This window comes from Labrus mixtus, chromosome 5, assembly GCF_963584025.1.
Source record: "Labrus mixtus chromosome 5, fLabMix1.1, whole genome shotgun sequence".
NCBI lineage: Eukaryota > Metazoa > Chordata > Actinopteri > Labriformes > Labridae > Labrus > Labrus mixtus.
Genome location: NC_083616.1, coordinates 2,778,858 through 2,802,069, shown reverse-complemented (window position 1 = coordinate 2,802,069; position 23,212 = coordinate 2,778,858). Strand labels below are relative to the sequence as shown.

At 42.5% G+C, this 23,212-nt stretch overlaps 1 protein-coding gene across 1 annotated transcript in view; it reads left to right on the top strand.

Moving 5' to 3' along the window:
* Positions 1–2,396: 2,396 nt before the first annotated feature.
* The window catches only part of txnrd2.2 (thioredoxin reductase 2, tandem duplicate 2), a 31,601-nt gene continuing 10,785 nt past the window's right edge, over positions 2,397–23,212 (top strand). The window contains exons 1-11 of the mRNA XM_061037327.1: positions 2,397–2,509; positions 3,971–4,036; positions 4,118–4,174; positions 4,290–4,434; positions 5,330–5,404; positions 8,001–8,079; positions 9,414–9,476; positions 10,658–10,728; positions 15,938–15,957; positions 16,146–16,237; positions 16,327–16,501. Coding sequence (XP_060893310.1) covers positions 2,434–2,509; positions 3,971–4,036; positions 4,118–4,174; positions 4,290–4,434; positions 5,330–5,404; positions 8,001–8,079; positions 9,414–9,476; positions 10,658–10,728; positions 15,938–15,957; positions 16,146–16,237; positions 16,327–16,501 — 919 coding nt within the window. The 5' untranslated portion in view covers positions 2,397–2,433. The remainder of the gene's footprint in view (positions 2,510–3,970; positions 4,037–4,117; positions 4,175–4,289; positions 4,435–5,329; positions 5,405–8,000; positions 8,080–9,413; positions 9,477–10,657; positions 10,729–15,937; positions 15,958–16,145; positions 16,238–16,326; positions 16,502–23,212) is intronic.

Here is a 23,212-nt window from a genome sequence, read left to right as displayed (position 1 = left end):
TAAAGGTCAAATGTCCCATGATCGTTCATCCAAAATATATACTTAAATCAGTTCAATGTTCCAATGCAATGAACAAAAAGTAAAAATAGATAAACTAAAGAAAGAGAGAGAGGGTGTTTTTGTGTCTGGGTGAATTGCTGTTTGGGAGAGGGGAGGAGAGATTGGAGGCCAAAAGCAGTGGAAGTCTTGAGGTGAGGTAGTAAAGAGAGAGGGGTGATCTCACCACGCTAATTTGTTGGGAGCCAAGAACATTAAATGCAGCCTGCACACTCCTTCTCCTTTTTCTCTCCCACTCTCTCTGTAACATTACTTTGTATCCTCTCACCCTCACTCTCAGGGGCAAACAATCATTAATTTCCCTCTCCTAGGCCACACCCACTTCCTTACAGAATCTCTGCTGTGCAGCAGGATGCAGTCTGCACCCTGTCTGCTATCCCCCAAGACAGTGAGAATGAAAGACCCTGGACAAGATCCATCATATATGCAGACAACACCTTTACCTGATTGACAAGTTGAGGGTTTCTTTTGAGTACAGAAATGACTGAGATCAAACTGAATCCCTCACTCTAAACAGCAAGAACCAAACTTTCTATATACCAGAATTTAGCCTTATGATGGATTGCTCTTATTGCAATGAATTCTGTTATTTTAAATATGTGAGGTTTCATATTAAACCCAGTAAGCTTGCATCATCTTTTCAGAGGAGGGGAGATCACACGAGCCTCCATCAGTGGTGATCAAGCTGCAACCTCCAGTGTTGAAAAAGGAAGCCAATGCTGAAGTCCACAATCCTGCAGTTCCTCAAGTGTCCACTAGAGGCTGGCTGCAGAAGGACCAGAAGTCACATACACACCACATTCAAAAAAGCCTGTTTATAACATGTTTACAGCCTGGTTAATAAAACAAAATAGGTCAGATTAGCTCATGTCTCGATCTGCATACACTGTTCGGGGGTGAACTTTTGCATAACTATTCCGTTTTGATTACATGAACGATACATGTTATCCATAGTTAGGCACGTGAATGACCTGATGGACAGATGGGCGCGGAGTAACGGTTTGTCAAGAGGCTTAAAACCTGTAGTTAGGTTGACTGAGACAGCATTTCCAGCATGGAGACCGCCATCAACAGGCAGCCAAAGTCCCCTGCAGGAACAGATGGGTGACATCCCAGACCTCTTTTGGTCAGCCTGTTCTTTATGTAAAGTGGGAAAAACTTGGCTAAAATCAAAACAGTGCTCACATGTGGAGCTACCAACTGTTTTAATGTCTGATCATGTTTCCTTTTTTACAGTGTAGCCTTTTTGATTCTGAATATATTGCCTCTCTTTTTGTCCTTGTAATATTAATGTACATTTCCCCTATTTATTTCTCTTTTTTATTAAAGTTTTCATTATTATAAGGCTTATTTTACACAATTCACTTAGCAATTATTTGCCTCTTGTGGACAAGTGTTGAGAATTAGCATGTGTGATAAACACTCAAACAATGTACCTGATTCGTCCAAAGTGATGTCCATGTTTGATAAAAATAGATTTATCATCGATACAATACTGTATATGAAAAGAAATGCTGAGTAGGCGATGTCAGTATTAAAAAAGTGATCATTTGCATGTAGGGAATTAATATAGTGTTATTGCTTTGAAGATTTAGTTTTGGGATTTTATGCCTTTATTAGACACACTGGAGAGTGGAGAGTGTTGGAAATCCGGCTAGAGAGAGAGAGCAGGGAATGACATGCAGGAAAGGAGCCACAAGGTCGGACCCAAACCAAGGCCGCCAGCCTCGAGGACTGCAGTCTCTGCACACAGGGCGGGTGAACCAAACATCGGGCCACCGGCGCCCAGGGAATTAATTTTTAATGAAAATGTCTAAAAAATCAAAAAAGACACGCACATCCCCCAGTGGGTGCTGGTTAAAAGTTTTGATTTTCTGTGGAACATTATGATTTTAGTCCAGGGGGTTCACAAACTTTTCAGTTCACTATAGGTCTACTCCCAAAATAAGGGTAGAGACTGGGGAAGACCCACTGTCCCCTGCAGGAGGTTAAGGCAAATAACAAAGGTCATCACCATGCACTTAAAGGCCTACACTCAAAACGTACAACAAAAAACCATAACATTTTCATAGTAATTTATTGTAAGACAATAGACTTTAATTTTTAATTATTTGAACACATTACTTTCAGTTTAATTCCACTTTATGATATGGTTTTATTTGTAATTGAAATATTTTTGGTGTCTATTTGTACAATAATTGTTCAAATATACAAGTTTAAATTATTTATATGTTTAACATATTTGGAAGACATCACGCGACCCCCAGGGCCCCCCGACCCCCACTTTGGGCACCTCTGTTGTCGTCGCCTCATTTCTTTTCAGGCGGTTCTCTGGTCACCCTCGTCCCAGCTCGGGGTCCTGATTATCATAACAACATGGCCGCCCTCTGCAGGGGCAGATACCGGTGGAAGAGGATCAACTGTTTTCATGTTTTGACGAGAAACTTGACAGGTAACACGTCGTGGTTCACATATTACGTGAACGTACAGAGAACAGAAAGGTGTGAGTCAGGTAAAAGTCCGAGTGGCGCTGCTATGAGGTTATCCTCTTTATTACTGTCGGTCACATTCAGCTGCTCATGTCTGCGACTTAACATAGTCTGTACCTTTATATAGTCTGCACCTTTATATAGTCTGTACCTTTATATAGTCCGTACCTTTATATAGTCTACACCTTTATATAGTCTGTACCTTTATATAGTCTACACCTTTATATAGTCTGTACCTTTATATAGTCTACACCTTTATATAGTCTACACCTTTATATAGTCTGCACCTTTATATAGTCTGTACCTTTATATAGTCTGTACCTTTATATAGTCTACACCTTTATATAGTCTGTACCTTTATATAGTCTGTACCTTTATATAGTCTACACCTTTATATAGTCTGCACCTTTATATAGTCTGCACCATACTTTAGGCTGTACCTTTATATAGTTTGTACCATACTTTAGGCTTTTCCTCTATATAGTCTGTACCTTCAGTACAGTCTCTGTTCTGTACTGATAAGGAGAACACATTTAAAAACATGTTATCTGGTCCACACTGTTTGTTCTCTGTTATATTACCAAGAATGACCTAACCGTTTAGTTATGTCCTGAAGCTGAACTCTGACTAAACATCATAATATGTATTGGTTAAACCTGCACTACTTTGTAAAATACTACTTTATAAAAGTCAGTCGATTAACTGTTTGTACCTGGATGAAGTCAATCAGAAGAAGTATGACAGTACAGATCAGTTATTTTGGTACCTTTCTTAACTTTTGACGGTGGAAACACCAATAAGTGTGTACTGAACCGAACTGAACTGAACTGAACCGGACCGCTTGGTGGAAACTGGGCTTCAGTGTCTCTGAAGTGGGAATCACTAGAAGCCCCTTGATACAGTATTATCCCCATACTTGTAATACGATATTACCCAGAGAATTGGGATATTTCCAGAAAATTAAACTAAATCAAGAACTGTTTTATCAAATAAGAAAACATCCTCAGTCTCTTCATCTCACTTCACTCTTTTCATTTCTGCACAATGTGAGTCGAGCCCACAGACTGAACAACACTGAGATCAAAGTAAAACCCTGTAAAGTCTGCATGTAGCTCACAGTCTGAACTGTTATTTTATTCAGTTTGATCAAATTTAACTGAACACAAACATGAACGGACGACTGGACAACTGCAGGATGCAACTTCTTCAAAATGAAATGTGCAACTTCCTCAGGAAGTTAAAAAAGCACTTTTGCTGTTAATATAATAAAAACATTGATACTTGGCAGCCATGAATCGATAGAATACCCCCCCCCCCCCCCTCTATGTGTCTCTGTCAGCTCATGTACAGTTTATGTTGTTGTTTGGTATTTCCTTCTCATCGTGGTTTTTAATGTAAATTCATCATCTGTTCTACTTCAACAGGGAAGTATGACTTCGACCTGGTGGTCGTCGGCGGTGGCTCAGGAGGCCTGGCATGTTCCAAAGAAGGTGAGATCTTTTACTTGTTTGCTTTTCCTCCATGGTTTCTGTATCTCTCTCTCTCACCTCTAAATGAATCCTTGTCCACAGCCGCACAGTTGGGACTGAAAGTTGCTGTTCTAGATTACGTGGAGCCGTCAGCGAAAGGTAAAACACATTTAATGAACCCCTCATGCCGATTTGATTGCAAAGAGATGATTTTCTGGATGAATGATTTGATGACATCATTGTTCATCTCTCTGGGGTTACTTTTCCCAAACAGGTACCAAGTGGGGACTTGGAGGAACATGTGTCAATGTGGGCTGCATTCCTAAGAAGCTGATGCACCAGGCCGCTCTGCTCGGCACGGCGGTGAAAGACGCTAAGAAGTACGGCTGGCAGATCTCAGGGCCGGTCTGCCATGACTGGTGGGTCAATCACAATCGTCCCTTCAATACATTATCAGCTTTAGTGAAAAGTACTCCTAAATCAATTCAGACAACTTACTTTAATGGACAGCTAAACAGCACCATCTAGTGTCGAAATCACAGAATGACAACAAGGAAAAGTTTTTATTATCACACATTTCAGCAACAAGGGGGATTCAAAGTGCTTCAAACACGACATCAAACGCATCATGGCAAAGAGAAAAAGAGACATTAAAAGAAGAAAATGTGAAACAATCACAGAGGAGATTAAACATGAAAATATGTTTTTTAAATAAAATCCAAAATAAATACAGAAATAAGACATTTAGCCAAATTTAAACAGGCCAACTCAAGAATGCCTCAAATTAATTTAAATACAATGAGGAAAAAAACAGTCAAAACAGAAGCTAAAATATCAAAATAGTTGTATGAAAGGTGATTGTAAAAGTAACAGTGCTGAGTAATAGTTTACCGATCATTGATGTTACTCCTTGTTGGAGAGTTGATTCTTGAACAGTGATGGTGTTGATTCCATTTCTTTGTTGAAAGGGTTCAAAGATATAATTATATTCTCAGCGTTTGCTAAGTGATTTGTAGAATATTCTAGATCACTGCTTCTACATATTAACTGAAAAACATAAATACAATGACACCACAACTCATCAGGTATATGGCTCTGCTAAAAAAATATCCAAAATAAAACATTTCTATGTTTCCAATCATTATCTTTACCAATTAAGGGTCATTATGTTGTTTTTGAAAGCTCATTACTAAGTGACATCACTATGCCAGTGAGCCTACCAGTCACTACTGTCCCTCTGCGTGTGGTCAGGGTGGTGAGGAATGCAGCGGTCAGGTCTGTTTATAAGATAATCACCTGTTGTGTGTTTCTCAGGGTCACCATGGCCGAGGCTGTTCAAAACCACGTGCGGTCTCTGAACTGGGGTCACAGAGTCCAGCTCCAGGACAAGTGAGTGACAGCAGCTCTGCTGATTTATTTTAATATTTATGATTCATTTAACAATAAAGACAAGGAGCGCTCATGTTCTCATGAAAACAAAACACACACATGACCCTGAATCTCTGCACAGTCTGTATTATGGACAGCAGTAGCTCAGTCCGTAGGGGCCTGGGGTTGGGAACCAGAGGGTCGCCGGTTCAAGTCTGAATGTGGACCATAAGATGGAAGTTGGTCTGGTAGCTGGAGAGGTACCAGGGCACTTCCCGAGTACTACGCTTGAGCAAGGCACCGAACCCCCAAATGCTCTGGTGCGTCTCTCTTCTAGGTATTGTGGGCGCCGCCATCTTGTGGTGGCGGTCATTACTGCGGTTGCCTCTCAGAGTCTGCTGCTGCCTGTTTATTATGAAGACAGATTTCATAGATTAAAAGTCAGACAGCTGCTGATGAAGGAACCTTAATGAAGATGTCTTAATATTATTTAGATTTTGCATAGAAGACTTTTTTCATACAACAACGACCTGATTTCATGTCAGAAAACAGAACCGGCCGACACATCATGTTGTTTAATATATTCTACAAGATAGTTAGCTTCATTAATCAACTGATCCAGCGTCTGTAGATATTCATTTAGCTTGTTTGTTTTTATGCTAAATGAACATAATAGATGAACGTTATATAGAAATCATTTCTATATCTCCTGTAGATGGACGAATGAGCACCACCTACAGGTCACTCAAAGAAGGACAGAAATGACTTATCATTTGTATATCCATACTTCGATCCACCTCTGAATAATATATTCGTCCTTAGCATGGACAGTCAATGTGTGTCAAGTGTCCGCTCTAATACACTTTATGTGCACTCCCTGTTTTTTCTGACTGTTAGTAAACTGTAAAACTCCACAGGTTCTGAAGTCCTTTACGTTGTTGTAAAAGGTAAAGTAAGGGATACATATATATTTAAAAAGTAGAACAAATCTTCACTTTTCAGAACAGCTCACTTTCAAACCTGCGTCTGTAGAAGGCAGAGGTCACCGTAGTAATGGCGGCTTGTCAACTTCCAGGTTTTACTCCGTATCGGTTTACAGGGGACACACTGTTTTTTAAGTCACACTGCATTGACATTTATCCATCTGGTCAAATTTAAAACTGAAATAATCCAGTTTAAAGCAGGAGATTCACTCACATTTCACTTCCTGACAACATTTCAAAATTGACAGGGAGGAGGGTTTATAATTTAAGAGGAGAATTTGGTGGCTGTGGATCAGTGGGTAGAGTCGGTCATCTCCTACTGGAATGTCAGGGGTTCGATCCCCGGCTCTTGCATCAACATGTCCGATGTGTCCTCAAGCAAGACTCTTAACCCCAAGCTGCTACCTCTGCTTCATCCTAAACACTATAATATCAGTCCTCTGACTTTTTTGCAAACTTACGAGCTTTATATTCTAAACTAAACTAACTTTCAGTTCTCTCAGTACATTTATTTCTTGGTTTTTCTGCCTTTATTATAGAGTTAGGACAGTGGATATAGTCAGAAATCAGAGAGAGAGAGAGAGAGAGAGAGAGAGAGAGAGAGGGTAATGACATGCTGGAAAGGAGCCAAGAGTCGGATTTGAACCCAGGCCGCCCGCTTGGAGGACGTTAGCCTCTGTACGTTAGCCTTTGTACGTGGCGCGCGCAGACTAACCACTAGGCTACCGGTGCCCCCGGGTCGTACATTTCTGTGTGTACTCCAGAATGAGCAGCCACATGATGACTGAGAGGCGGCCGGAGGGCAAACAGGTGTTAACCTGAGTGAGTGAATGAACCTGAACTCCCTCTAAATGTTTTCAGTCTAACGACATCATACACGTTGATAACTGGAATTAATAATCCTCCAATATGATTTAATATTCATCAACTACACAAAGCAGTTTACAATATCATTAGAGCAGCACAGATGTGAAATAAAAAAAAGCCATTGTTACTCTGTACTAATTAAGATGGATGTGAGTGAAAGTAATTGACTTTAATTAGTGTGAGTAATATCAAACAGTGAGAACATAAAACTTCATATTCCAGCTGTGGGAGAACAGATTTGTGCAAGCAAGCGCATGAGACCAAATCAGTTGAGAATAACAATTATTCACACTTTTAATTAAGTTTAATGAGATTCATTTCTAATGAAGCTGCCAGCCAGTGATCCCTGGTAACTGTTTTCTTTCTTTTTTTAAAGTTGTATTTATTGGTGCGGCAGTAGCTCACTCTGTAGTGACTTGAGCGGGGAACCGGAGGGTCGCCGGTTCAAGTCCCAATGCATAATATGGAGGTTGGTCTGGTAGCTGGAGGGGTGCCGTCGTGCAAGGCATGGATTTTCATTTCAAGAGAGAGCGAAAAGTTTAATCAGCATCATTTTTCAAGAATGTAAAACGTGTGACACACAACATCTGAGTCTCAGGGGGGTTTGTTGGGGTTCTCGAGGTAACTCAGCAGGGGGGCTTGACTTTGTGCACCCTGACAGCTTCTGCAGATGTTGACAGTTAAAGTGTGAATGAGTGAGAGGAATGTCGATGGTGTTTCTTCTACTGCAGGCTAACGTGACCGGCTGTTTGTTCTCCGTCTTACAGGAAGGTGAAGTACCTGAACATGAATGGAAGCCTGCTGGATCAACACACCGTCAAAGGACTCTCTAAGGCCGGCAAAGAGGTGGGCTGCTGATTTACATCCAAGGAACATTCAATTCCGATTATTAAGAAAACACTCCAAAATGTGTAGAAATGACTTTTTACAACATATTTTCTACATTTTTTTATTACATTTTCTACATTTTTTGGGGGGTGTTTTGACCTTTTCTGGATCATGACCTCAATCTGACTTCATAAAACTCTGCAGCCTCTGACATTTTAAACACAAACATCTTAACAGCTCAACTTAATTTAGTTTTCCATCATGTGATAGTTCTCATTCTGTGCTGCAAGTAATCCTTCATCTCAGAGCACATTTATACACATTTGGTGTATTTTATTGTGGACAGAGGACGAGAGGCTCGGATAATGTTTCTGAGGATGACACAGACAGAGACTCTGCAGGTTTTTTGTTTAATCCCCAGCAGCCTGTGTTCAATATATATATTAATATATATTTTAGTATACGATGTAATATTTATTGATCAATAAATAAAGAATTCAGGCGACCCCATTTGGGGTCAGAATTGTTTTTATTGCCTTCAAGTACCTTCACACTTTTTAGGAATTGGATTATTATCGGGGATAAAGCAAAACTAGTAAGAAGCTATAAAACAGTGTTGACCCTGCTGACGGAGAACTTCAACAGAAGAAGATAATATATAAGAAGCAATCTTAAAATATATCATAAAACATAAAGAACACAAAATGTACAAAAGACACAATGCGGGACCTTTCGAGTTGATCAGCATTGTGCATGATTTGTCACTTTTACAATTATTTTTATTGTATTTTAAACTGTAAAACTTCAAAATAAAAGCCCATCGCAATTCAAGGCCTAGTCCCTTTCACTGGCCTGGTGATGCTGCACGTTGGCCAGTCTCAAATAGAGGCCTGTTGTGCATTAAATATTGATTAGAAAGTGGATTAAATATGTGGAAAAAAAACCTTGACATCTGTCTAAGAAACAATAGAATGATGCTTGTATGTGTACCAGCCGTGCAGCAGGTCGGCGTCTTTAAAATCAAAAACAAAATGATGATTGAATGATTTTAAACTTAGTTTGTTTATTGATATCCTAACTTTGAGCACACTTGTTATTTAATATTCTCACTGATGTAAATTACAGGTTTCTAGTCTTTCCCATCTTTGCTGTGCAGTTGACTTTATTTTTTTAAAGTTCAGCTCTTTTCCTGATCGCAGGTCTCGTGTCAGTGGTTTCCAAGTGTTTCCATCGTCACTTTAATGCAGAATACTGTAGAGACCGTTTGCTCTCATTTGACATTTCCTTGTTGTTTTTTTAAAGGATATGAACAAAGGCTGTAACTGCACACTTCCCTCCTCTCTCTCTCACAGACCATCCTGACTGCCAGGAACATCGTGGTCACCACGGGTGGACGGCCGAGATACCCCACAAATGTAAGTAACAATCAAGCAGCAGCCTCTGCTGGTGAAAAATGAAGATGATGCTTTAAGTGCAAAAATGTTGCAGTTCACAGAGTGTCCACTAGAGGCTGGCTGCAGAAGCACAGGAAGTCACATACACACTCATTCTAAAAAGTCTGTTTTTACAGCAGAGATTAACATGTTTACATGCCTGGTTCAAATAACAAATAGGTGTGATTAGCTCATGTCTCGATCAACACACACTGTACGGGGGGGTGAATGTTTTGATGACTCATCAGTTTTGATTTGATGAAGGATAAGAGTTATTCACAATAAGGCGTGTAGCTGACCTGATTGACAGGTGGGCGTGGTGTAACGGTTTGTCAGGAGGTTTAAAACCCGCCTCAGCTCCAGCTCTCAGCCTGTCGTTAGTTTGACTGAAAGTTAGACTGAGACAGCATTTCCAACATGGAGACCGCTGCTGATGATCCTCCAGAGCCCCCTACAGGAACAGACGGGTGACGTCACTCAGGCTTCATCCATTAATATTTACAGTCTGTTGTTTGGTATGGTCGACTGGTTACTGGGTAGACAAACTGATGAGAAGAAGAAAAATATTCCCTGTAGAAAACCACTAAGGCCCCGTGTCCACCTAGCGTTTTTTTTCTGAGCGCAAGAGTTTTTTTCTTCAATTGTTTTCAATGAGGAGAGCGGCCGCGTGGAGGAAAAACGCAGCACCCAGTGTCTTTTCTTCCGAGAGCTCAAGTAGAAAATCTTTAAACTTTTCAGAAAGGCTCTGTTAACATCACCGCCGCTCTTTTCCAAATGTATGATATCCGTAGTTTTGCCGTCTACAGATCGCGTCTTACTCGCTCCGTGTCTGCTCGGGCAATAAACGATCTCAAATATCAAACATGCAGTAAAAAGTAACGGAGCAGTGTCAGTCATATAGCAGCCGTTGTCAACAGACTGTTGTCATAGAGACAGGACGGACGTGCAGTGCTTTTCTTCTCAGCGCACAAATGCATCATGTAAGCACCTGAGTGCACAGCCAGCGCTTTTCAGCCCAGAAAAAACTCTAGGTGGACTTGGTGCCTAAAGAAAAAAACAGGAAAAAGCAGCTTTCAGAAATCAACACATCTGCAGTATTTGATGTATTGATCGTTGTTTTAAAGGTGAATAGTTCTGCCATCAGCTTTTTACTCTTCTCACAGATTCCTGGAGCAGTGGAGCACGGCCTCACCAGCGACGACATCTTCTGGCTGAAGAAGTCGCCCGGGAAAACGTAAGGCGACCCCCCCCCCACACACACACACACACACACACACACCCACCAACACATACATAAAAACACATTATAAAAAAGTGGGGATGAACCTTTTAACCCTTGAACGCACCATTTCTGTTGTTATGATGTATTATACCTCGAGCTTCAAGCCGAGCAGAGCCTCTAACCTCTGCAGCATCAATGCCCTCGCTCTAACTCACTGCGTTAACCGTACATGCTGACACGACACGGCCCGCTGTCACGCACTGTCATCATTCATCGGTGACATGCGGTTTGTTTTTCTCCCTTCCTGTCAGCCTGTCTTCGCCTCATGATTCAGATTAGCGGCGTGCATCCTGACCTTTACAGAACAAGGCCTTTAATCCCGCCTTTTAGCCGCTGTCATCGCCTGGTTAATTGGTCCTTACATGATGTTTCCTCTTGGCACGGCGTGCAGACGGTGACTAGTGGTTGTGGTGTACCTGGGCTCCGGGTGTTGTTTGCTTCTCGCTGAAAGACGAGCGGAAATGATTGATCCGATATTTAAGCTTCATAATGAATCCAGAGAGTCTGCATCTGGGCCCGAGACTTTTTATGATGATAGTGTGTAACCTCGTTTGAATGAAAGGACGTTCTCGGGTGTTTTAAGAAGAATATAACTTTACAAACAGAATATCACATCAGAAAGACATGTTACTAACCTCTCTTCAAAGGTTGAAATCAGTGATCACATGATTTATTTTTTTATTTTTTTATTTTTTAAATGTACGGTTTTTTTGGAGACAGGACAGTGGGTAGAGTCAGAAATCAGAGAGGGAGAGAGAGAGAGAGGTGAATGACATGCGGGAAAGGAGCCACAGGTTAGAGTCTAACCCGGGTCGTCGGCTTGGAGTACTACAGCCTCTCCACATGGGGCATGCGCTAGCCATTAGACTACCGGCCCCCCTTAACCGTGATTTAGGTTTATATAAAAAAATTGTAAATGGACTTGAGCTTGTGCACACCAGTGTTGCCCCTACATTAGTGGGGCGGCCCGCCCCCCCAATGGCCCCCCCCTTGAAGGTCAAGGCGGCGTCCCTTTTTTTTTTTTTTAAGATTTATTTTTGGGCTTTTTGTGCCTTTATTGTAGAGATAGGATAGTGGATAGAGTCGGAAAATCAGGGAGAGAAGTCATTTAAGGATACCTCTCGGATAGAACAGGACAGCTGTCATTAAAAGTAACACATGAACACCAAGATTCTCCCCCCCCCCAAAAGCTGTTCACACACAGTGAGGTTGGTAGAGGCTGCTGTGTAAAGTGACCATCAGATATAAGTAATCCCATTAATACACTGCCGACGAATCAGCGGGAGCAACTCTGGGTGAAGTGTCTTGCCCAGTCGGATACATCGGACATGTGGCTGCAGGAGCTGGGGATCAAACCCCGACCTTCCAGTTGAGGGACGACCGACTCTACCACTGAACCACAGTTGCCTCTTGTGCACCTAAATAAGAGCCTTCATCTTCTGTCTGTTAGTATGGACTCTTTGACTATTAAAAAAATGGCTACTGATAACCACAGCAAAACTCTGAACATACAGAGAGACAATGAGAGGAGGGGAGTCTGTACGTGTCATTTAAATTCTCACATACACATCAGTATCAGTTGGTGTGTATCTGCCGTTATTTGTATATTTTCAGATTTTGTGACCACTTGGTGGTAATCATTAACAGTCAACAAATCAACATGGATGCCTCGGTCAGTAAATGGCTACCACTCTGTCAACAACATGTCTCTGTATATAAAGCAGAATTATCGTTAAGAGACGCCACTTGAGCGCAGGAAGTCCTTTGATGTAAGCGGGCGGCGGTTAGTGGGGTCCTCTTCGTCCCTGCAGGCGGCTAGCCGAGGGTAACCATTAGCTTTAGCCTCCTCTGTGGGAGCATTGAACCTCACACTGCAGACGGAGCTGAAGTTGTTGTTGTGCTGCTGAGCTGTCAGCTGTGCAGGTGAGGTCCAAGTAGCTGTTTTTTAACTGTGTGTGTGTGTGTGTGTGGGGAGGGGGTGACAGATTCAGCCTCGGGGCCATATCCCAGAGCCGGCTGCACATCATTGTGCTATCAGGAGAAAGCAGTGAGCGCGTGCCAGAGGGACCGTGCTACGGGTCCAGGGATACTTAAATATGGGGGTCTGACTCTGTGTTGTGTTGTATAACGGAAGAGGACCACACTTCTGGGGGATATCTGTCAGCAGTTTGTTGAAAAAGCAGCAGAGATGGCTGCAGCATAACTTCCCAGACTTTATAGAGAAACAAAACATGCACGGAATCTGTTTTGCACACGTGGACTCTGTGACCCAGCAAAATATATTATTTAAAGGTCACATATTCTCCTCCTCTTCAACCAGTTTAAATAAGTCTCAGAGCTCCTCAAAACATGTGTGTGAAGTTTCTTGTTCTAAATCCACTCTGAGCCTGTATTTGATCATGTCTATAAACCCCTCTATTTCAGCCCTGCTCAGAACAGGCTGTTTCTGTGTCTGTACCTTTAAATATGTAAATGAGCTGTGTCTGACCACGCCCCCTCTCTGGAAGGGCTTGGGTCTCTCGGGCTTTCTCGCTCCATGTCCTATTGTTTACAGTGAGAAGGCAGACTCAGAGGGCAGAACAAACACCTAGCTGTGGGAGTGTCACCCACCTGGGGGAGGGGCTACTGCCCTTTGTGATGTCATGAAGGGAAGATCTCCAAACGGCCTGTTTGAGCACACATTTTCTGAAAAGTGGAGCAGGCAGAAGACGGAGAGGATGGACTTTTCTCATCATTGGGGGGTTTGGAGACAGACTAGAGACACATATTAGAGTTAGAGAAACACGGGGAAGTGTAGTTTGCAGAATATGTGACCTCTAAGGAGCATTTGAATTCAACATTATTAAATTTGTATTTCAATATTTAAATCTGTATTTGTCATGTGAACGTTGAAATTGTGCAGCCAGAATAAAAAGAGGAAGTAAAGCTACTAAAACACATGAAGGTTTTTTTAATAACGCAGTCAGTGATTCTTTTAGAAAACATAAAGGGTTGTTAGTTCTTCATGAAAACATCGCTCTGTCATCAACACATAATAACCACGCTTTTGAACACTGAGAAAAAGTAACAAGTGTGACACAGAAAGAGTTAGTGACCGGAAATATGCGTTGTATATAGTTGGCTTTAGTAAGTCCAGACGAGAAACTGCTGTTGTGTTCAAATACAGTTTGTATTCATCGTGTGAGAGATCGATGAGAGGTCAACGCAAAATCAAATACATCCTTTCTTCTTATTCAGAGACTTTCCCAATCTGACAAACTTTATACCAATGTAATTGATTTTTGTTTTGTTTTTAAGGTTTAATTTGGGCCTTTTAGGTTGGATTCGAATAACTAACCACTTTGTATCGACTCTTAAATATCCATGAATAACCTCATTGACCCCTTAGGATGAAGTCCATGTGGCTCTCCCAAAATAACGGTGTGAAAGACTGGGGACCCCTCTGACCCTGGAAGGGGTTAAAGCATTTAATATTATTCACAGCAGCATGCACTAATCAACCTATTCAAACACTGACATAAGAACAACACTAAAGAATGGAGCAAATATTCACAAAATAAAACAAAGAGCACAACAGATACCTACATTGTTACAGTCAAATGTTTGATTTAATTTCAGCACAAATCTCACTCAAGCACTATTTCACAATAATCGGTAAAATTTGTTTTTGGAAGGCATCTTGCACCCCCCCTCCCAGTGTCTTGCGACCCCCCTCCCAGTGACCCCCACTTTGGGATCCACTGGTCTAAGTCAATGACTGCACCGTGTGGCTGATGTGAGTGTGAGCTCACTAAAATGCCTTCAGAAGCAACATTTCATAGAAACATGTAACATGGACTCACATCGAGCCTTTGTAACAAACCCTCCCACGTTCTTCTAAACAGATACGGAGTATATCAGATCTGTGTCGGGGCTTTTGAAGACATGCTCAAGGTCAACACGATGTCGCAGACAGTCGATGAAAACATCCTCCCTCTGCAGGAGCTGCAGCCTTGACTTCAGCTCCTCAACACATTTTATCACCCTGAAAAGTTTCAATAAGTGTCTGATAGTCGACTCCACGTCGAATGGGGGAAATTTAAAAGTTTGACTGTTTCATGCCTTTGATACTTTCCTCTTAAAAACGTTTGGAGGTTTGTCTAAAACATGTATGATTACTGTGATCTGGAAAGCTCTCTGTTCCTGCTCTAGCTGCACCCTGGATGAGTAGCACGGCTGTGCACAGGGCACCCTACAAAGTCCCTGAGTTTGAAAGTCTATCCATAGATATCCTAAAAACTTAAGCTATGTTGCCCATCCCGTGTCAACTGTACTAGCTTATGGAGCTAGATCAGCTTTTTTTGGATGAGAATATTTAAGCAGTTTTTCCCACTTAAGTATGAACATGCAAACCTAATTATAGATGTGTTGGTAAAAGATGACACAAGGCGGGAGTGCTCTAGTTTGAAAACAAGCGTCTAAAGGCAACATCTGCTGGATGAAAACTGTAGCACAGACACCAGACAAGTGTATATTTTGAATGAGGAAGAGGTCGAGGGGGGGGAAGTAAACGACGTCTCGGTGATGAAAGTGAAGAATCAAGCTGAAGCTCTTTGCCTAATCTTCTCTAAGCCACTTCACAATACATGCTAAATGCAGACATGGAGAAAATGGGCGCTGGGGGCTTTTAGTGGTTACAGTCAGTACGGACGCGCAGGATGTCCTGCCCGAGCTGTCAGGTGGAACAGACGAGCGGGATGGAGGTCTGACCCTGACTGTGTGTGAGGGTGACGGGGGATCACTCAGCTGGCTAATGTGTGGGCTGTAGCCCTGAACATGGCACACCCCATCTGCAGGGATTAGACTAAACGCTGGCAATTACATCTCCTCAACAACGCAATGTGAGAGCTGCATGAGAAGTGTAATTCACCTGGACCACACACACACACACACACACACACACACTCTGTCAGTGTCCCCGTTTCCTACATTTTCCTCACACCTCGGTCTGAGATCATGACGTTTTGTAATTCATCACCTCTCCACTTCTAGGATTCAAAGTAAACATTTTCATCTTGCTTTGTTTGGGTTTGGCCACAGTGTGCTTCTCAAACGATGAGATGTATTTCTGCGGGTGTTATCAGTCGGATTTAAGGGCTTTTTCTTTGTTTGTGTTTTGCAGACTTGTGGTTGGAGCCAGCTGTATCCTTTTGTCTGCCAGTGAGCTTGTAATTGGAGCCCCTGCATAAATCCAGTAGTAACCAGTATAAAGTTATCAGCCCGTGTTTTCTGCTGCTCTGTGTGTTTTGGGTCTTTGTGTTTATTTGTTTTGGCCACACATCAGATGCTTCTTGCGCTGTGCTATAATCCTGAACCTGGTGCTGCCTCAGATGTGGCTCTGGAGTGTGCAGGTTTCCTCACAGGCGTCGGCATGGATACCACAGTGATGGTTCGCAGCATCGCCCTCCGGGGGTTTGACCAGGTATTACTCTACTCCCTGAATTTAAAGAGTCTGCTAATTGTGATTTTTTTGTCTTCTTTGAAAAGCTGCTATTCATTCTGTTGACGCAGCAAATGGCAGGCCTGGTGACGGACTACATGGAGGCATATGGGACCAAGTTTGCGTGGAGGAGTGTCCCGAAGAGAGTGGACAAACTGTCCTCAGGAGCCCTGCAGGTGACCTGGGTGGATTCCCTCACAGGCAACGAGCAGAAGGACACCTTCGACTCGGTGTTATGGGCCGTCGGTGAGTGTGTTCCCGTTCCTGAGTGCAAACATTGAAGTCATATGTTTAAGTAGATCTCTCAGCCTCTCTTTGCGGGGGTCAGATGGCTCAGGTTTAAACTTCATCCCTGATGTGGTCGAGGCTCTTTGTGCTGCAAATGAGCATTTTGAGCTCCTGTGAGGAGATTTAGCTTATCATGAAACAAACTGACGCCTGTGTATCTCCTAAAAGAAGAAAGATAACAGACCATCAGCAACAACATCCTAATCCATGATTACTTCCACCTCCAGGCTGGTGTAGGCCGAAGTGACCTTCTGTTAACTTTCCACAGTGGATGACACGTTTAACCATAAAGAGACACCTGGATGATTTTTTTTCTTTTGAGAGTACAAATTAATTCAGACAAAGATCCCAAAAGGTCAGACAGGCCGCTTTGTCCTCAGGGGTTTCTAAGATTGACACAAAATGAAGTTCCTCATTAGCTTTAAGAAGAAGAGACTCGAATGCTCTAGACTCAATAAAAAAGACATGAAAACATTTCAGACACAAGTCAGAAAAAGGAGGCCCGAAGACCTGACCGCTTCTCTACTGCTGCAGCCTTGACTTGAGTCTTGACTTAAAGGAGCAATCAGTAAGATGTGTAGTGAGTGAAATGATAAAGTGACCTTACTATATGATCATTAAGGAAACATGCTATGTTGAAGTGCTGTCTTCTCTGACAACAATGCAGCAGCCAGTATGTCCTCCTTCTAACTTTAGATTCTGCTCCTGAATGCTCTGGATTTGTTTGGACCAGAGAAGGTAGGCGCTTTTAAGACACCCCCACACGGTCCGTTTTGGACGCCCCTCGGTTTACCAGATATGAGAGCAGTTATCAGGTCAACAGGTGTTGCAGTGATGGAAGCGGGCGAGAGAAGTGGTTTAGATAGAAGTGATTGTACCCGACCTAAAAAGCCTCTGCATGTTTCTAATAAGCTCCACGAGCAGAAACGTGCTCAAACTAGGATCAATATTGGAGATGCTTTTGAAAAATGGAGAGAGGTTAGAACACAGAAAGGTTTACAGACCCATACAGAGCTGGATAAACACTGAAGCTTCAGAGTCCACCACATGGTGACCTGCATGAGCATCGACTCTAGAGAGGAGGGGGGGGGGGGGAGACGGTGAGGAAGAAAAACAGATCAAATCTTACCAAGAGAATCTCCTCCATATCTGTGAATTTAATTAATGAGTTTACCGCAGATCATGCCAGTCATCGATGTAGGAAATAGTGCAGATATAATTCTGATTTTGAGTCCTTTGTAAATCTAATAATGAGATTAAACATTTCGCTTCCTTGATGGGATCTCTTTTGATGTCTTTGTTATAGTTATCTCTCAGTTGTCCACACTGCTTTAAATTATGAACCCAGCTACGACAACAACAACACTTCTTTTTCTTTATTTTTTGGGCTTTTTGTGCGTTTTTAGAGATAGGACGGTGGCGGCCCCACAACATGACGTCTGACACAGGTGTTTCTTATTGATTAAGTAAGTCAGTAAAGTTTATTTGTATAGCACCTCTTACAGATACACATCACAACGTCCTTCACATTAAAACAAGAACACAAGGAAACAGCATGAAGTGAAACGTCTGAGGTTCACTGAATAGTGCCTTTATTTAATCCTTATTCCCTATTTTAAATCTTTTCTCACACCTCCATGTGCCCCTGAAATAAACACAAGTTTGACTTTTTTTCCATGCCGTCTCCACTTTCATTGTCATGCTGAATAGAATGCAGTGTCAGCAGATCGCAGAGGAATCAAGGCTGAAAACAAAGTAATAAAGCCCGAGTGATGGGAACGGCCAGTGGGAAGTGTTAATCACCCGCCTCTGGCTCTCTGACTGTGCAGAGGGACAGGACGTGACAGGATGCACCCAGGCACAGGGTCACCACATTCCCCTCTTTGTTCTCCCTCTCTGGGCCTTCCTGCTCATGCCAGCCCTGCGGAAACCAACCCTGCATCTGTCACTGCCAACCCGGCGGCCCTCTGCGTGCTATTACCAGTAGCCCTCCTGCTCCTCTTTCTCGTTCACTCATCCTCGATATTATACCATTTCACTTCTTCTCAGCAGTGAGTATGGTGGTGAACTCCATCAGGGTGTCTGCCTTTTGTTTAATCCGTGTCCAGTGGTTTCAAAGACAGAACGGTGCTTCTGAAAACCTGCCTACCAGGCTTTCCCAGGTCCGACCCAGCCAGATTGTCAGCTGTTGTTCCATCGTTGGGGGGGGGGGGGGGCTAGTGTGTCCTCTCTGCGTGCGACAGCGATGAGGATGCGTGTGACCCTGCTGCTGAGATGACGTTTCTTTTTCCCACCTGTGGTTCAATTCCCACAGGTGGGCTGCACAATTCCTGAACTCATGGGCCAGTTTAACGTTTAATTTAGCAAGATATGTTTACGTAATCAAAATACAAAATATGTTTGTTATTAGATGGAAAATTAGCTACAATACCACTCTCTACAGGGGCGGCTGTGGGTCAGTTGGTACAGTCGGTCATCTCTCAACCGGAAGGTCAAGGGTTTGATCCCCAGCTCCTGCAGCCACATGTCCGATGTGTCCTTGGGTAAGACACTTAAGACACCTATTTAGATTGACGTTTCAAGAAGTCATATTTACATCCCTGTGAATGTTGTGGAGACGTAATGGTGGGGCAATGTGATTCCCCCCCCTCCCCCTCTGTACCGTCTTCAGAGGTAGTAACAGAGGCGTTACAGAGGCGCCAACATTCAATGTGAATTCACAGACTGGGACAAGATAATTACTTTGTCACAGAATCAATATAAATGTACTAAGACATGATGACCGCTGAGATTAGTTTTAGCACTTTTGCAGAATCGCAATCTGAAAAGGGAAAATGACCGATTTCTAATTTAAGGGTATGAGCTGTCCTCCATCTCCTGCTGCTGATACACTTACTAATGACAAGTTTCTCATACGTCCCCATTAAAACAACAACAACAGAGAATCCAGAGTCTGCATATTAGTCGTGTTTCCTGATGCTGTGTAACACAAGCAGCAATATTTTCATGTTGAAGCTACTGGCTTAAACCTTCGTCAGACCGAGCTACATCCCTGACATCTTTTGTTCCCATAGAGTTCAGTGAGAACCAGTCACAGCTCGGCCTCTGCTCTTTGATGTGTGCGTGCAGGAGTTATGAGTACAAGGCCACTTCCCTTTACCGTGACCTTACACTAGGGGCCAGGCGGGGTACCGGGCCCCCAGTGGAGTTATTAAAGGCCAGAGGGGACCGGGGGACAGTATCACCGCCGTCTGCCACATCCTCCTCCACGGCCCGGCCTGCCTCCACCTTTCCCCTGCTCTTTCCTGGCCTCACGGCCGCTCCCCTGTGCAGGTGTACTCGCAGAACAAACCAGGAAACAGAACATTTCCACACTTCCTGTCTGCATGTGGACAGTGGGAACATTAGTCTTCCTCCTCACTCACTCTTCCATCCTTGAGGATGTTTTTTTATATTTTATTATCCATTTTTTAAGAACATTTGCCTGTCTGGGTTTTTATAAGTTCCTGATGACATCCCTGATTGTTGCTCTTGGTGTCTGGACGTCCGGGTCTGCAGACGTCTGCGGTGGGGCTCAAAGTGACCAAAGATATTCACTGTTATGACATTAGTGGAGTCGTTTTGGGAGCAAGAACATGTACAGTATGCTGAGAGTCAGTGAATTTACTAGCTTGAAAATGTGGTTAATTTAGATCGCTTTCTCAAGCCTGGTGGACTAAGTGCGATTTAGGGGTGAAATTTCAACATTGTTGCTTTTTTCATTTGGTTCAGTTTGCTTTCAGACTAAACTTAAGCCTCTCAAATGTTTTGTACCACAGCCACTTGTCACTAGTTGGGGCTGTAGCTCCGGTCAGTGGCTAGCCTGATGCTGCACTATGAACGTTAGAGAAAACAACAGGACAGTGGAGGAATGGTATCCTGTAGTGCACAGTTTGTCAGTATTTAGATCTCTAAAATGAAGATAAACTCCAGGACTAACCGGGCCTGCTTGTGCTCGTGCTTGAGCAACTGTAACATGCAGAAGCACACCTCTTCCAAGCGTGCCAGGACCAATGAAGTGTACCGTTCTTGACCACGGGTCGGAGCACTCACACCAGTTAAACAAACTGGACTTTGGACACAGTACAGCTTGCTTAGTGTGAGTGTGCCCTTAATCACTGGTGAGCTTGGGAGTCTTTTTTCTTTTGCCTGAAGTAGAACACAGAATCGTTCTCGTCGTCCTGCACGTCCCCCAAAAAGAAAACACTTTTTTTTGCCTTTTGTCTTTGTTCATTTGATTGATCTGATAAGAGTCCAGCTCTCATTTCCAATGGAGGAGGATTGTTGTGGCTAATTAGCCTACTAGCAGTCTTGAAGCTTCCTCTTAATGTCACAACAGGCTTTGTTCAGATTGGCCTCTATATTTGGTCTCTCTACGTGTGTGTTATCAGTTATCAGTCCTGCCTGTTGTTGTGTCCTTGCGGTACAGTGGCGCCCTGCTCATTGAACAGCGACTGGAGCTGCAGACAGGAAGTCCATAAATGAAAAGGAAAAGTCTTTACTGACACGTCAGATTTGACTGATGAGCCTTTTTTATGTCCATGCTGACATCTTTGTTGTAATTGATGCTAAATTTGAATACTTTTAAAACAGAAAGTATGAAATACGACGTCATGTTTTAGCTGCAGAAATGTACCACTGTCGAATAAAAGCTTCAACAAGATAATGTGAGAGATTTGAGAAAACACAAGTTATATATGAGTATGAACATAACTGATCACTGTGAAGTCACTGTGATGAATAATATAGTTTAACACTTGTCATGAAATCACATCGTCATCAGAAATGAAACCCATATTACATGAAGATATTTGATAGTTTTTTAAACATAGTTACTTTTATTTATATTTGCACCTTTTATTTTTATGTAAATACTTGCTGTTGTTTTTATCCTGCACTATGATGAGCCAACTGCAAAGAAATTTAGTTCTTATCCACACTGTAAGGTACAATTTGAATGACAATAAAGAAAGTCTAAGTCATGTTGTCATGGTAACTGGCTGCTGCAAATAACGTTTAACGTACTATAGAACGTTTCTATAGTAGGAACGAATTATACGAAAACAGCAAAAGCGCTTCTGTTTACATGTGGATGTGTTTTTCTGTTTTTTATTATTTTTGATTGATTCCAGTGGAAGCAGCTGAATGTTTGGCAGCACTTTGAGTCCAAGACAAGTTTCTCCAGGGGGACAAAAACTGTATCATGTATTTTATCTTATCGTATCAAAGGGACTATTAGGTGGTCATTCAAACTGATGAGTTATTTAAAGATTCCCCCTGTACAGTGTGTGTCCTAAAGGCCCCGTCAGATAGGACGCGGTGGGCGCTGCACGCTGCTGTCACTTCCTTTCATTATCTATTGTATTGCTCCGCACAAGAGCGTATCTCCTTGATGCCGACTTGAGCGCAGTGCATGGTCGCGCTTGCCTTTCTTGGTCTCTGCACAGAAGTTAAAACATTTTCTACTTGAGGGTAGCTCAGATCCCAACAAACGATGTCTCACTTTCCCGAGCTCTAGTTTAAAGACCTACCGGGACGTCGGCAAGAAAGATCTTGTTTTTAAAGATATTTCCAACAGTTTGGGCATACCAGGTGTGTTTAAAACAGCAGCAGTAATTTGTGTCATGTTAGTGAAGCGGTCGTTTTAGCGCTGCAGCTCCTGGACGCTAAACTCTCCCACATCCTGACGGCTCTGATGATTTCAACACACACCCTCTTTTTCTTTGCTGCTCGTCTCCCCCTCTGCAGCAGAAGAAATGTTTGAATGTTGTGTGTATGTGACTTCCTGTACTTCTGCAGCCAGCCTCTAGTGGACACTCGAAGAACTGCAGGATTTTGCACTTCCGCATCGGCTTCATTCGTCGACACCTGAGGTTGCAGCTTGGTCTTATCATGACATGACAAATTGAGTGTTATAGCTCTTTATGGTAGTTAGGGTTGCAAAATCCCAGGAATTATTCAAAGTTGAAAACTTTCCATGGGAATTAGCGGGAATTTATGGGAATTAACGGGAATAAACTGGGAATTTACAGGTTTATAGGTTGGCCCCTAACAAGGAACTTAAACTTGGTTGGAGAAAATATATTATAGCATAATCTTGACTAAAACAGACCAGATTTCATGTAAGTACACTTGAATATCTCTGCTATTCCTCAATCACATACACTGCTTACTGCAGGGCTATTGAGGCCCCGCCCCCTACATGCACTGTGCATTCCACCACTCTTTGAGCACAGAGCACAAAACTATAAAGCCACACATTTTAGCCCGTGGACTACATAGAGTGAAGTAAGTTTTGATGATATTATAGGGTAATGTATTTTAAAAGTTTGATGTATGGTATTAATGTTTAACTTGCAAATATCACATAAAAATGCATTCATACAGTAATTAGTTAGCTGATAAGTTAGATGCTAAATAAGCTATAGCTAGCATAACTTCATTTACCATTTATGAGGCTTTCTATGACAAAACAAAATGTTTATATTTATGCTTGGATATGATAAATTTTGATTAAATTACCCTCAATTTCCAGTTAATTCCCATTCATTCCCATAATTTTGGATTTGGAATATTTCCAAAATTCCCCAGTTTAACGTCCCATGGAAAGTTCCCGGAAATTCACCGGAA